Source organism: Onychomys torridus, chromosome 3 (assembly GCF_903995425.1).
Source record: "Onychomys torridus chromosome 3, mOncTor1.1, whole genome shotgun sequence".
Lineage (NCBI taxonomy): Eukaryota > Metazoa > Chordata > Mammalia > Rodentia > Cricetidae > Onychomys > Onychomys torridus.
This window is the reverse complement of record NC_050445.1, coordinates 108,758,580-108,774,147: the sequence shown is the minus strand read 5'-3', so window position 1 is coordinate 108,774,147 and position 15,568 is coordinate 108,758,580. Positions and strand designations below refer to the sequence as shown.

Here is a 15,568-nt window from a genome sequence, read left to right as displayed (position 1 = left end):
AGATCTGTGCAAGTTTGAGAGCAATGTGGTCTACATAGATAGCACTACAAAGTAAAATCTTGTCTAATAAAAAATAGATCTACCACATGAGCCAACTGTACCACTCTTGGGCATATACCAAAAGGACTTTTTATCCTACTCTGGAGATGCTTGCTCACTCATGTTCATTGTTGCTCTATTTACCCTAGCCTGGAAATGCAAACAGCCTAGATATCCATCAGTTGATGAAGTGATAATGAAATGTGATACACTTAATAATATTATTCTGCTCTTAAAAATAATGAAATTATGAATTTCACAGATAAACTTATAGAGCTGGAAATAATCATTATGAATGAGGTAACCTAGAAACAGAAAGACAAATTCTATATGTTTTCTCTAATTTGTAAATGTTAGCTTCAAATCTTCAGATATGTGTGTTCAATTTAGAATATCCAGAGAAGTTAGGGAATTAATAAGGGGCCATGCCTGTGGGGTTGGAAGAAAGGCAGAATGCAGTGGTATAAAGTGCTTAAGGGGAATATTGGAACAAAATCATATATTATGGAGTTATCCTATAATGGAGCAACGATACTCCACAGGCTAACAAATAAAAATCTCTGTGCCAAAAATGGGTTTCCTCTTTTGGAGTTGTTGACCAGTGGTGTCCCATAGACCTCAAAACATCACACTGTATCCTAATGCTCTTGGTTAGCCCAAACTTGATGGTAAGACCCTATTGCTAAGGACATCACATACTTGAGTCATAGAATGTAGGGGAATCAAGCTGTTACTGACCTGGAAGTTTCATCCTGACTGACTACCTTTCATGGATATGGAAAAGGCTATGCACATCACCACAGAAGAAAGTCACTAATTTTTTATATCTGTGAACCCTGTAAACTACAATGCACAGGCCAGGGAGACATGCCCACTGGTGCAATTTTGTCACAAATGCTATGACAGTAACCCACCACTTCCTGATTAGACTCAGGCCCACTCCACAAGTTGAAATCTATACCTAGCACAATTATCAGGGCTAAAGAACCTGTAGGTAGATAAGTCATGGGCTCTGAGGGAGAATCTAATACTACTACTATGCTAAAGCAGCATTTTAAATCACTTCCTAAGGACAACTATCCACTGATCAGTGCACCACTCAAACCTCATCCCTCAACAGTCACCATGCTTTTTGCAGTAGATGGAGGTTAACACTGAGACAACTGATCAAGATAAGAGAATGAGAGACTCCAGAATACTCAGATATAAATGGGACATCTGGCCGGGCAGTGGTGGCGCATGCCTTTAGTCCCAGCACTCGGGAGGCAGAGGCAGGCAGATCTTTGTGAGTTCAAGGCCAGCCTGGGCTACAGAGCGAGAGCCAGGAAGGCGCAAAGCTACACAGAGAAACCCTGTCTCAAAAAAAATAAATAAATAAATAAGAGAGGGGGGAGAATAGCAAAGATCACACTGAGTGTGCTGGTTTTAAAATTAAATGTGTGGAACATATTCTCGCTCGAATCTAATACAAGATAAACAAATTTGAGAGAGAGAGAGAGAGAGAGAGAGATGGGACATCTGTATTCCATACATTTCTCCCAAGAGCCAGGTGAAGAAAGACTGTAAGAGGCAGAGGCAGGGGTGACCAAAGGTTTTCCCTATGCTGTAGAGTGGTCACCCACATAAACTCCCGGCAGTTGGGACAACATGCACAAGACCTTACAAGCTCAAGCCAGACAAAATCCTAGTATGGAGAGGGAAGATGGGCATGGAGTCTCAGCACTAGCTAAGGAGCTTGGTAACTGATAGCTGCCAAAAGAAGAAAAGTTGGTTTTAAGGCTGCAGCTCCGGGTAGGTCAACCGGTGGAAGACCAGACATCTAAGAGTGTATGTGCAGCACAGATTCTGATTGATGGCTTTAAAAACAAAAAGAGAGGGGCAGGAGAGATGGTTCGGTGGTTAAGAGAACTGACTGCTCTTCCAGAGGCCCCAGGTTCGATTCTCAGCACTCACACAGTAACTCCAAACTGTAATTCCAGTTCTGTGGGGACAGTTTGGGTACCAGATACATATGTAGTGCACAGACAAGCATGCAAGCAAAAAATCCATACACATAAAATAATTTTTAATTAAAAAAATTATTTTAAAAAAAGAGGACATGTGGTTGGGTAAGAAGGGGAGGGGCCAGATCTTGGAGGAGTAAGAAGAGGGAGGTGAATATGGTCAAAATAAATTGTAAGAAATTCTCAAAGAACTAATAAAAAAGAAAAAAAGATCTTATAAAAAGTATTTATAAAAAATTAAAATTAAAAAATAATTCAAGCTCTACTGTAAAATTGAAGCAGGAAAAGAAATTATTTCGACCTCAACCCCCAAATTTGTATTAAGCAGTATCATTCTAGACATGTGTATAGACATAATACGGAAGGAAGAGAGGATGAGGATGAAAAGATGAGGGTGAGGGTTGGAGGGAGGCAAGAAGGGCAGGGTGGAAGGGAGGAAGGAAAAGAAAATAGCAAAGATCACACTGAGTGTGCTGGTTTTAAAATTAATGTGTGGAACATATTCTCACTTGAATCTAATACAAGATAAACAAATTTGAGTGGACTGAAACAGTTACTCACTTTACACAGGTTTGTTACCCAATTGCACACCTGTCACAGGATGTCCCCGAGACGATGGACACTAAGAGACGTCAGTCCTCTCCCTTCTTGGGTCGCATGTTCTGGTTGATCTTAGCACTCACTCTCTCTGGTCAGCAGGATTGGACTCCAGTCTCTCCCACTTCTTCAATGCCCGTACCCACCACACTGCTTCAATGGACTTGGCATCAGTGCCCAGCTCTGCCATGCCCCTCCCCTTGGACAAGTGGTTTATTTGAAGGCACTGTCACCATCCTGACCTTGACTCTCCCTGTCTGAGTTCTTTGGGTCTCTCTTAGTTGCCAGCTGGGAAGTACAATGCCTGCTCCATGTCCACATGCCCCCAGCAAATCAGAGCAGCTTGAAGATCCTGAGAAGCATTTGCCAGATCTAGAGACAGTGCTCAGGAGATCCATAGGAGCCTGGGGATCCTGGGCTTGGGCCCTGGCACCTGGAGGAGAGACTCTCTTCTGAGGAATTAGAGCAGCCTGGACAGGGCTCAGGAGATGTGCAGGTGTGGTACCTCTATCCCAGCTTCTGAAGGGAATTAGTGATCTCGAATGTTAGTCCTCTGGCCTAGAGTTTTTACAGTCTTTGGACTAATAATGAAATGGGGGGTAATGAGGAAATGGAATGCTTGGTATCCTTTCACTAGGGAAAACAAACCAAAACTGAGAGGTTTTCCTTGCTCTTGGAAAAAGCCCCAAGGTGGGCAATATAGGCTGCCGTGGTGCTCACCAGGCCACCATGGGCCACAGTCTTCCTATTTCCATTCCAAAATCTTACTTGAGAGAAGGGCATGGGAAGAAGGGTGCCCCAAGTGGTGGCTTCCACAAGTTTCCAAGGACAAGAACTATTATGGCTGCTTCATTCAACCTGTAAAGAATGATAGGAAATACAGTTTTTATGCTCAGTCAGATGCCAGAGAGAAGCTCTGTCATCACAGTAGCTGACAGTTGCTCATCACACACTTGTCTACAGTAACAACAACCACACTCACTCGCTTACAGACACCTGTTTTGAAGTGACCACCAGGGGCCAGGCACACAGCTTCTTGCAGAGTGTCTTCTGGTGAGGATACACAAAGTCAGAACTCACCTGCTGACTGATGAGTAATGGGGGCTTTGGCAGGCTGCGAAAGGTCCGTCATGTAACAGAGACTTTCCATCCATGGCTTACTCCAGAGCTCTGGCCATTAACAAGTACTCCACACTAGTGGCTACAACTGAGAGCTCCCTCCTCCCCCAAAACCTTTATAGAGTCCAGTGTCTGAGTACTGATCCCCAGGGCATTTTATCTCAGCTGACTGATGTAGCAGGTGCTGTCTGGACTTGAGGGGCCAAGATTTTGGCAGACACTAGGTGCTAAATGGCTTGGGAGAATTAAGAATGTGGCTGGGGGCCCAGTCCTATGAAGGCAGAGGAGGGCTGGCCTGGGTGTGTTACTAGTTGGGAGACTGGAGGGCAGATGTGCAGACAGGGCCCAGGGCAGAGCCCCGAGGAAGTCACATGACCAGGGTCCCAGGCCTAACCCAGGACACCTGAAGGTGGGAAGGGAAGGGCCCAGATCAGAAGGTGACCTGCCTGGAACAGATATTATTCAGAGGAAGACCTTGGAGACAGGAGTGTGATAAGAATCTTTCACCAAAGGTGACCAGGAGTTCATAGTCAGCTGACCAGTGACCAGAGAGGCCATGCATGGCCATCACATTCAGAGGCATCTCAAAAGTCCTGGCTCCAGTGCTCTGCATGAGTGATTTCTCAGCAACTCTATGGTAGGATGGCCTTGGGCATGCCTCCTGCTCAAGGGGCTCAGGCCATGGAGGGGGTTGAAATGGGAGGCACCATTTTCCTGCTTCCAGCTGCTCCACACAGCAGGACACAGAACCTACCATGCTCCATCCCACACTATCTGGTGTACACAGTCTCACAGGTGGAGCATCAGGTGGAGCCCAAGAGCAAACCTGGCCTCCAGATGAATACCTCTGAGCGAGGTGCTAGATGGTCTCATCTTTCCAGTGGGAAAGTAAGGATGTTGGAGTAGGCAGGCACAGTGCTCGGGATTCCAGAAGAAGCTGGCTAGAGGTCTGCTTGTTCTCACTCATGCCCCTACCCCCCACCCCCGCCCACAGGAAACAGCATCTGACTTTCTGATGGCCTTCATCTAACTTGACAGGGGACTGGGGAGGAAGGTAAGATGCCTTATGTGTATGACCAAGGCCACATACAAGCCACTCCTAAGCCAGAAATCTCTGCAGTCCACATAAGCACACACACAGGCATAAGAGCACAAATTTGTGTTCTGTAGTTAGTGTTAAATGACCAAGTTATAGTCTCAACTTCAAGTTGAAACCCCATTTGCTGGGCGGCCCACTGATGGACTCCCAAGCCATGCAGATGCACCAAGTTGCTTGGAAATCAACAGAGATTTCAGCTGAATGCTGTCTGGGAAGTCTAGAATCACCAGCCTGATGGAGGCTGCCTCCTGCATAGCATATAGAGGTTGGCTCAAGTCTGGAGAACATTTTAGTGGTTCTGTTGCTAACAGGTATTGCCTCGTTTGCTTAGGTATTCTTTACTTCCTTTTAATTTCTGTGAAATGTTGGGGGAAAATTAGGTACATGGCAAATAAGCCAATGGGTTAAAAACAAATTCAAGCAGGAATCGTGGGTTAAGCTGCAAACATCCCCAACCCTCCAGAGGGGAAGTGAGGAGAGCCCCTCCAGGTCACTGAGGTGTGTACCCCTTCAACACTGAAGACCACTCGTCCACTCTGCAGAGCCCAGACAGCGGTTTGGGGGTTCTGTTTTTTAAAGTGGGTAGGGCCAAGAGTCTCTTGACTGATGGTCCCTAGGCAGGAAGAAGGCTTCAGTATTTTCCAGCCCATCTTTAAATGAACAGCTGCTTGGTGAATCCACAGACCTCTTCCCCGTCCTCTCCCAGAACTCTGGCTGCTGGCTCTTCGCCCTTGCTCTGGCCAGAGATTAGTGGCCTCCTGTCTCTCAGGAGACTTTGAGAAATTCCTAAGACAAGACCTAGGACTATTAACGAGGGATCCCCAAGTAAATATAGCTGGTGGAGTATGTAGTAGAGCGGCTCAAGCCCAGCTATAACAGGGGCGTCGGTGCCATAGAGCAGCTGCCCAGGATTCCAGGTTTTCCCTGAGGCAAAGAAAGAACCAGACACCCAGGGACTTAGAAAATTCGAAGAGCTATTTACTGAGGCAAAGAGCAAAGAGCAGAATGTTCTCTGTCAAGCAGGGTGGAGTCTCCAGGGTTGGTGGACTGTCTAGTGGACTCTGGGTTGGTCTTTTGTAGGGCCCTAGACTTCCCCTCTTTGGGTCCCTGTTTTTCTTTCTCAGCTCCCTCTTTCCATCTCCCACCACTACATCTCCTTGGCCAGGGTGGTCCTTGACTCTAAGAGAGATAATCCCAGCTCCCAAGTGGGAGTACTGTCTCTCTTTATAGTCCAGGCACCATGTGAGAAGTGTATTTCTTTCCCTGTGACCTCTTCCCTAACTGCCTCTTCCCTGCTAATCCTCACACAGTGAGCCCTAGGTACAAGCTCAGAGCTTTGGGGATTTTTGTTGCTTATTTGTATATGTGTTGTTGGTGTGTTTTTTTTTAATTTTCCCTCCTATGTTTTATGTTTTTATTGAAAATAATTTTTCATACATTATATTCTGATCACAGCTTCTGCTCCCTCATGTGTTCTCATACCCTTCCCATCCCCCACCCCCATCCAACTCCTCATCTTTTTTCTATCTTTGGGAAACAAACAGGGAAAACAATGAACCACAATAAAACAGAACAAAAACAAAGAAATAGAAAATTAAAAAGAAAAAAGCATGAGAAACATATAAATGCATACACACACATCATAAAATCACAAAATCGAAACCATAATATATAAGACAAGACTGTACCAGGCTTTTTTCTTTTAGGCCACAAATCAGCTCTCAAATCATGACACAGAGACTTGCTAGTTTTGAATGCTCAGCCTAGCTTAGGCACGTTTCTGGCTAGCTCTTTTATTTTAAATTAACCTGTTTCTCTTCCTCTACCTTTTGCTCAGGTCTTATTACCTTTCTTACTTCTGTGTATCTTACTTTCACGGCTTCTGTATGTCTGCTGGCTCGTGTGTGTCTGGTTTCTTGCCCTGAGCATCTCCTTCTTCTCTCTCATTCCTTCCATTCTTCTTGAGCCTAGATTTCTCCTCCTATTTATTCTCTCTTCCTGGCAGCCCTGCCTATCATGTTCCTACCTAGTTATTGTTATTCAGCTTTTTATTAAACCAATCAGGTGCCTTAGGCAGGCAAGGTGAAACAGAAACACATCTTTACATAATTAAATAAATATGGCATAAACAAAAGTAACACAGCTTTACACAGTTAAAGTAATATTGTGCAGCATAGACAAATGTAACACATCTTTGCCTTGTTAAAATAATATTCCACAACAAAATACCAGTAAAGTTAAAAAAAAACACCCAAAGCATTATAAGACACCCCCCCCAAAAAAAAAGTCTCCAAAAGTACCATTGAATTGAGTTTGTTTTGTGTTGGCCATCTACTGATGGGCATAGGGTCTCAAGTGTGGTTTGTCTACTCAGTGAAACTCCATTGGAGAAAACTAATTTTTCCTTTGTAAGCAGTTGTCAGCGGTGATAGCTTCTTGGTAGGGATGAGGGTCGAGTCTACTTCCCCTCTCGACACTGAGGCCCCATCTGGCTTGTACTGATGCAAACCTGTGCATGCTGCCACAACCTCTGTGAGTTCATATGTGCATCAGTCCTTTGTGTCTGGAAGACACTGCTTGCTTGGTGTCTTCCATCCCTACAAATAGAATCTTTCTACTTCCTCTTCTGCATAGCTCCCTGATCCCTGAGGGGAGAGGTTTGAGAAGGACACTCCATTTAGAATAGAGTGTTTCAAGGTTTCTCACTTTTAGCATATTTTCCAGTTCTGAGTCTCCATATTTGTTCCCATCTACTGCAGGAGAAAGTGTCTCTGATGGTGGCTGAATGACGCACTGATGATCATGGACATAACAGAATGTCAATAGGAGTCATTCTGTTGCTATGCTCCTTTAGGAGGACAGTAGTATTTGATTATCCTCTATGTCTAGGCCTATGTACTCTCAGATTCTTAGCCCCCTGAGCAGTGTCAGGCATAGGTTCCATCTCATAGAGTGGGCCTTTAATGCAATCAGTGTGGTTGGTTACTCCCACAACCTTTGTGCCATTTTGCACCAGCATATCATGCAGGCAGGTCAGCATTGTAGAGTGCAGGGTTTGTAGTGTTGTGCACAGGTCGCAAGACCTCCAAGCAAGACCACCACAGAGCCAATATCCAATGCAAGCACATAGAGGTTTTTAACAACAAAACAAGCAAGCTTGGTCCACATCCAACATCCAACACAGAAAGTGGAGGAGAACATCCCCAAGCACTCACTTTAAGGGGTTTATATAGGAAAGGTTTACATGCAGCTTGGGATTGGACGAGGGGGTTAGGAGTGAAGTAGTTCTGTGAAGTTACTGGCTGAACTATAAGCATGAGGTTACTGTTGGCTAACAGGATTCAGGGTATCTACAGAGACATACATTTTTACTCTCTATGTCTTGCTTTTGTTGAACCCAGGATAGAAACATTCAGATTTATTGTTCCAGTCCTACTCTCCTCTGAGGTCAACTTCTGGTCAGTTGAGCCCATTACTCCCCTTATCTTGTTTTGCCAAGTCCAGGATACATAGATTTATTGTCCCAGCCTTATAAGTTCAACTTCTGGTCACTTGTAAAACTGCTGGTCAGCAAATACCTTTGGAGGAGGGGAGGGGGAAGCATCTCTCAAGATGGCTACTGAGTTTTCCCTTTCAATAACTGGACTGGCATTTAGCTTTTTCCCTGGTAGCACGTAGACTACCTTCCAGTGCCATGAACACTAGTCAGAATGGTTGAAGGCTCTAGGTAGGCACCAGTTCAACTTCTCCATGTTCAATGCTATATGTAGGTGTTGTCTGCAGCAATAGGGCTGTGCTAGCGGTTTGTAGAGAACAACCAATATGCTTGGCAATCAAGCAAACAAGTAGCGATCAATCAATCAAGCAACAACCTGAGTTGTTTGTTGCATAACAACTCAATTAGCTGTAACACATCTCTAGCCCTGGAGGTTTCATTTGGTGGTGAAAGATGTCCATTTGGGGCTTTGTCTCCCCCATTATTTGGTGATTGCATTAATATTTTTTTATTTACATAAAGATCCTTCCATTGCACCAGAGGGTGATTTGCAACAGGAGCCCTCCAGTGTTTATCTGTAGTGGATACTCCAGCAGAATCCACTGACAAAAAATTTAAAATTTAAAATATATAAGAGAAAGAATAGAATGTGGAGAGGAATGATGAACCCCAAGTTCCCCCTTTCTGCTTTAGCAAAATATGTTTGTTTGTTTTTAATAGTTCAAATTTTTCTTTTATTTTTTTCTTTTTATTTTTTAATTAATTAATTAATTTTCTATTATCAACTTGATACAGTATAAATTCTTAATAGTGAAATGTTTCATTGAGGCTTGCTCACTAATTGAGTAAAACCAAAACTTACTAAAGGCCACAGTCATCCTAGGATTCCCCATGCTATATAGCTTCCATGGTTCTGTGGGTTGCAGTCTGATTGTTCTTTGCTTTATATCTAGAATCCACTTATGAGTGAGTACATATCATGTTTGTCTTTCTGGGTGTGGGTTACCTCACTCAGGATGATTTTTTCTAGTACCATCCATTTGCGCCTTTCCTGGAACTCCCTTTGTAGCCCAGGCTGGCTTCGAACTCACAGAGATCCACCTGGCTCTGCCTCTAAGTGCTGGGATTACAGGCATGTGCCACCACCACCCGGCATTTTTGTTTGTTTGTTTTTTGGTTTTTTTTGTTTGTTTATTTGTTTTGTTTTTTAAGATTTATTTATTTATAATGTATACAACATGTATGACTGCAGGCCAGAAGAGGGCACCAGATCTCATTACAGATGGTTGTGAACCACCATGTGGTTGCTGGGAATTGAACTCAGGACCTCTGGAAGAGCAGTCAGTGCTCTTAACCTCTGAGCCATCTCTCCAGCCCCCGAACATTTCTTAAGCGTTACTCAGCAATTTGTGTCTCATATTTTCACAATTCTCCATTTAGTTCTGTATGCCTTTTTAATTAGGTTATTTATTTTCTTGGTGTTGTCTTCAGTTCTTTATAAATTTTAGATATTAGCCCTCTATCAGATGCATACATTTGTAAAGATCTTTTACCATTCTGTAGCCTGCCACTTTGTCCTAATGATGGTGTCCTTTGCCACACAGAAGCTTTTCATTTTCATGAGGTCCCATTTATTTTTGTTCTCAGAGTGTGCAAGCCTGGTCCTGGCATGAGCTTTTGAAACCTAAAAGCCTACCCCAAGAAACATACTTCCTCCCACAGGGTCACACCTAATCCTTCTAATACTTCCAAATAGTGCCAATTCCTTGTGACTAATCATTCAAAAATGTGAGCCTATGAGAGCCATTCTTATCCAAACCATCACACCCACTCGACAAGTGTCACATGGGTCACATAGTGACCCCTAGACAGATCTCATCTTTGTTCTCCACAGACACATGGCAGATAGGCTGTCATTTTTAATAGTGAGGAAACAAAATCAAGAACTTCATTAGCCCAGAGACACATAGCAAGTTGGGCAGATGGAGTCATGTTAGTCAGTTTTGGGTCATTATGACCAAAAAGAGACAAGGAGGGGGGAGACCATCTTTATTTTGGCTCATGGTTATAGAGGCTTTGGTGCATGACTGTGCTCTGTCAATTTTACACTTTTAGTAAAAAATGACATGGCACAAAGGCAGGCTACAGACGCACAGCAAGCCAGCAAGAGAAAACAGGGGTTAAGAAGAGCCATGGACAAGAGAGACCCTCCAAACGCTATCTCAGTTAGTTGATTATTGCTGTGGTCAAAGCAACTCAGGAAGAAAGGATTGATCTGGCTTACATTTCCACATCACAGTTCCTAAGGGAAGACATGGCAGGAACTCAAGCATGGCAGGAACCTGGAGGCAGGAACTGATGCAGAGGCCATGGAGGGGTGCTGCAAACTGGCTTGCTCCCCATGGCTTGCTTGGTCTGTTTTCTTATAGGACCCAGAACCACCAGTCGGGGATGACACCACCCACAAAGGGCTGGGCCCTCCCCCATCAACCACTAAATAAGAAAATGCCCTATCTGCTTGCCTATATCCAGATCACATGAAGGCATTTTTTTCATTTGAGGTTCTCTCCTTTCAGATAATTCTAGCTTGTGTAAACTATCCAGCACAGTTGACCTTTTGTCGACTTGATACAAACACATCACTGTTAAGCCACAATCTTTCCTTTTTTGCTCATCCCCAAGATCACACATTAATAACACTACAATATAAAATATTTCACAAATTTAAAAATTCCCATAGTCTCTACAAATTCAATCTCTTTAAAAATCCAGTCTCTTTTCAAAACCTAAAAATCGCTTTTAAAAATTCAGTCTCTCAAGTGTGGGTTCCTATAAAGTCAAAAATATTAAATATTTCATTACTTCAAGAGGGAAGTACCAAGCCACAATCAGATCAAAACAATGTCCAGTATCTGGGAATCATGATCTTCTGGGCTCCTCCAAAGAGCTTGGGTCACTTCTCAGGCTCCACACTCTGCAGCACACACACAGCTTGTCTTCTAGACAGGCCAGCTCCTCTCCACCGCTGCTGCTGTTCTTGGCAGTCATCCCATGGAACTGGCATCTCCAAAATGCTGGGGTCTTCTACTGCAATGGGGCCACAGTTTCATCAATAGTCTCTCCTAGGCTCTATTCATAATGCCAAGCCACAGATGCTCTCCGTGACCCCTTCATGCCTTTAAAACCAGTACCACCTGGGTGACTCTTACACTACCAAGTTTGGCTGCCAGCACAATGGACAACCTTGGCTACTTCTGGAACACAGATTCTGTGTGCTGACTCTTAGGAAACACTTCCCAGAAGATTTCACCTCGGTGATGCTGGTCTTTTCTTAATCACTGCTAATTTCTCAGCTCCAGCTGACAGCATCAATTGTCCCAGTAAAGCAAAGGTCTCACTTCAATAGTGTCAATCTCGTTAAGTCAGCCCCAGGTGCCCACACACTACAGATTCTTCACATATATGGCCCTATAGAGTGTTTACTTCCTTCTGAAACTTCACGCCAGGCCTCTATCGTCTATACTGCTCCCAACATTATCTCCCAAGCCTCTACAGAACAGCTCACTTGAGATTTCAACACTCAACATTTTTCTAGCCCAAATCCAAAGTCCTTCCACAGACCTCCCCAAAACACATGGGGAGCAATACCCCATTCCTAGTACCAAGTTCTTCCTTAGTCATGTTATTATTGCTGTGAACTATCCAGCACAAATGCCACCCCAAGTGACCTATTTCCTCCAACAAGGCCCATCTTCTGTCTCCGCTGTCCCTAATGGTACCATCAAATCATGAATTCATCAGTGGGTTGACCCTTCAATTACTTCAGAGCTCTCATGATCTAATCACCTCTCATGACTGGATCCACCATCTGGGGACCACTCCTGAGGCACATGAGCCTTTGGGGAGACTCTGAACCACCAAACGGTAAGACATGTTCTCATCTGGCTCTCCCCACCTGGAGTCCAGACTTTGCCAATCCCACCATGGTAAGGTGGTCCCAATGAAGAACCAGTGTCTCCTGTTCAAACTCTCAGCACCCTCACCTGAATTTCCTGCTGCTCCCTTCAAGACACTCGTCCTAGAAGCTGGGAGGACCTTCTGGCCCAGGGGAGAAAAGGGAGAAAACCTAAATCTAGGCTTGAGGATTTGAGCAGCCTGCTGGGAATTCAAGCTCCTAAACAACCCTGGCTGGGTTACCAGAAACAGCCCTCTTGGCTTTCTGGACTCTTGAGCATCTCTAATGACAGTACTGCCCCAAACTCCAGACTGTTCATTCATCTTGCTGTCTGGCTCCTCTTCAGTTTCTCTTCTCTCTCTTCTCTCTCTCTCTCTCTCTCTCTCTCTCTCTCTCTCTCTCTCTCTCTCTCTCTCTCTCTCCAAGATAAGGTGCCCCAGCAGATCTCCTCTGCTGTGCTGGTATACCTGCCCTCAGCTGCTGTGAGATATGTCAGCAGCCACCCTGTCACTGATTGTGACCTCAGAGGCTTCTGACCTTGCAATGGGCCTGTGAGGCCTGTTGACCCTAAGCCACGGGGTTATGGCTCCCTTGGTGGCCTGGCACCCACAACCATGGCCAGCATCAACCTCTGTGGTGTCACTTAAGCCTGTGTATCAACGTGCAGCTCTGCTGGTTTGCTTGCTCCCAGCACACCCTGGACCTGGGCCTCCCATCTGACCAAGGCTTCTGAGTGTGGCAGCAGAGCCCAGCCGTGGGGCCACAGCAGCTCTCCCACTTGCAACTTCCTTGGAAAGAGCAGTTTGGGAGCTTTGTGATCCAAGTCCTAATCCTTGTCACGTTCAAGAGTTAAGCTAGGCTGCCTTGGTGAGCTCCAGTAGCCGGTGTGGACAGCCCCATGACCACCTGTTAGTGAAGTTAGAGTTACTGCTGCAAGAAGGCAGTAGACATGCCTGGAATGGGTGTCATGGAGTCAAACATTCCCTGGACTCTGCAGTGGTCCCTGCCCCAGAGGGAAGCAGCAGTGACAGGACCATCCTTCAGATGGATGGCAGATGGCTGGGAGGGACTCCTGCCACCTTGCTCATTCAGGATTGTCTGAGCTATTCCGGAAGCCCAGCACTCCTAGCTGTTTTTCTTGGGTGGACGCAAGCACAGCAGTTCACCTGCCGTCAACCTTTCTTCCCTTCCCGTGAGAAGTGAAGCAATGACGGTGTTCTCCATCGGTGGGGAAGTCAGATGAGCTCCTGCTCCTGCTCCTGCCTCTGCTCTGGCAGCCTCCTCTTGTTTTCTAGCCATGGCTGAGGGGAACAAGGCCTGATATCCTCTGGGATGGAATCGAAAGGCCCAAAGAAGCCCCATCGGTGTAAGAAACATAAAATGAAGAGCCAGGAGAGATTCATCAAGAAGTTTCCTTTCAGGTACAAGATACCTAGACACCGAGGGCTGAACCCCGTTACAACCCCCACATTGTTCCCAGGTCCCCAGAACACAGGTGTTCTGAGGAGCTTGGAGCTTGGAGCTAGGAGGAGAGACTCTAGTCCATGGGGTCCCTTAGGAACACTATGCTGTGGCCAATAATCTAGCTCTCCCTCCTTCACCTGATGTCCCAGGCCAGGTAAGCCAAAGGGTGGGGCAAAGGTTTTGTAAAGCACTGAGTAGGAGACCAGACACATAGGAAGGTCCAGGTGTGAACACCTGTAGGTGGCTGTACTTACCTCACAAGGGCCCTTCTAGGTTGTCTTGGTTGACAGAGCCCAGCCCAGCTAACCTACAGTCTTGGAAGGCCAAGAGCAACTCACTGAAGGACCAGCTGCCCTTACAGAAGAAGCTGGTGCCCACACGGTCCATTCCTCCCCCAGGGTAAGTTCTGTACTGGGTACAGGGTAATTGGCTGCCCTCAATGGCCACACACAGGCAAATGTCTCGTTGATATCACTCCTCACCCCCATACAGGGAAATCTCAGTCACCTTTGGGCAGGTCCTCTCAGAGAGTCAGCAGACATGTAACTACAGTGCTCCATCCTACAAAGAGGTGCAGGAAGCAAGAGGCTCCACCAGGATGCAAGTGCTGCCTGTACACAGGCATGGTGGACAGGCTGCTCCATCCTGAGGGACTTCAGGGATAAGTAGCAAAGGGTATCCTGACACCCCAGCCCCACCCCAATGCCTCAGACCAGCCACTGTGAGAAATTAGTTCTTCCCCCAACGGGAGGAGCAGCCAGTGCTCTGGAGTTAGGAAACAGACATGGGGGCTACACAGTCCGCACCACATTAGAACAGATGAGCAGGGTGCAAGTGGAGAAACCCCAGCCCCATGAGGTCCTCTAGCTCTGAACCTTTGCCTACTTCTTATGAGGAGGCCAGTTGTGGGGCCCAGGGCATAAAGGAGGAGGAGCAAGGTGAAAGAGTAACAGGAGCCTTGAAGGAGAAGCCCGGTGTAGGGAATTGCACTTACAGGAAGAGAGAAAGGATCTCGTGGACTATGAAGGCAGCCTCGGCCAGGAGGTAAAGTGGGAGCCAGTCATGGGCCAGTCTCAGATTGAGAACAGTCTCTGGTGGGGAGCTAGGAGGTAGTCTCAAGTGGTGGTAACCACAGAAGAAAAATGAGCATGACTTAGCTGAGCCTATCAACCAACATAGCTCACCCAGTAGATGGGCAAGACTAGGGGATACCCTGAGGCCCAAGGAGCATTGGAAATCTGCTGTGTCTAATTTGGATTTCCGAAGCTGGACAAGCAGATGGCAGGGGGAATGTGTGTGCCACATCCTGTGCCTCTCTGGTAGCCATTGGTTACAGAGGCTGCATATAGAGCTGGGACAGGCCTGGATGGAGACATCCTTCAAGAGTCTTCCCAGACATGGCCCTGTCTTCCCTGGCTGCTTGAAACCTGCAGGGTTCCCTGGGTCAGGTGGTTCTGTGTGGCTTCTCTAGGGCTGGAGCTCCAGAATTTACATCACCATTCAGCTTCTCCTCGCAGCCTCCACATCCTCCAATATGTAACCTCTGGGAACTTAAATTACTGAGCCTCCGTTTTCCTAGACAAGACCTTGGCAAGGTGCCTCCTCCAAAGGCCGATGCTAACCAGCCCTACACTAGTGGGACTTCGGAGCCATCTGAGAGCATTCCCTAGGACATCTACTCTCCATGGTCCTTTCTCAGACACCTTCTCTCTGCTCCAAGCTGCTACCACAGAGACATCTGTAAGGGGAGCAGCCTTGTAGGCCACCAAAAACTAGGAGTGGTCCATGCCTCGCAC

General features: G+C 46.0%; 1 protein-coding gene across 1 annotated transcript; it reads left to right on the top strand.

Moving 5' to 3' along the window:
- Nucleotides 1-13,640: 13,640 nt before the first annotated feature.
- Nucleotides 13,641-15,442, top strand: C3H3orf22 (chromosome 3 C3orf22 homolog). The gene is made up of 3 exons (XM_036180708.1): nucleotides 13,641-13,729; nucleotides 14,046-14,171; nucleotides 15,244-15,442. The coding sequence occupies exons 1-3, from the start codon at nucleotides 13,641-13,643 to the stop codon at nucleotides 15,440-15,442; spliced, it is 414 nt and encodes a 137-aa protein (XP_036036601.1).
- The last annotated feature ends 126 nt before the right edge of the window (nucleotides 15,443-15,568 follow it).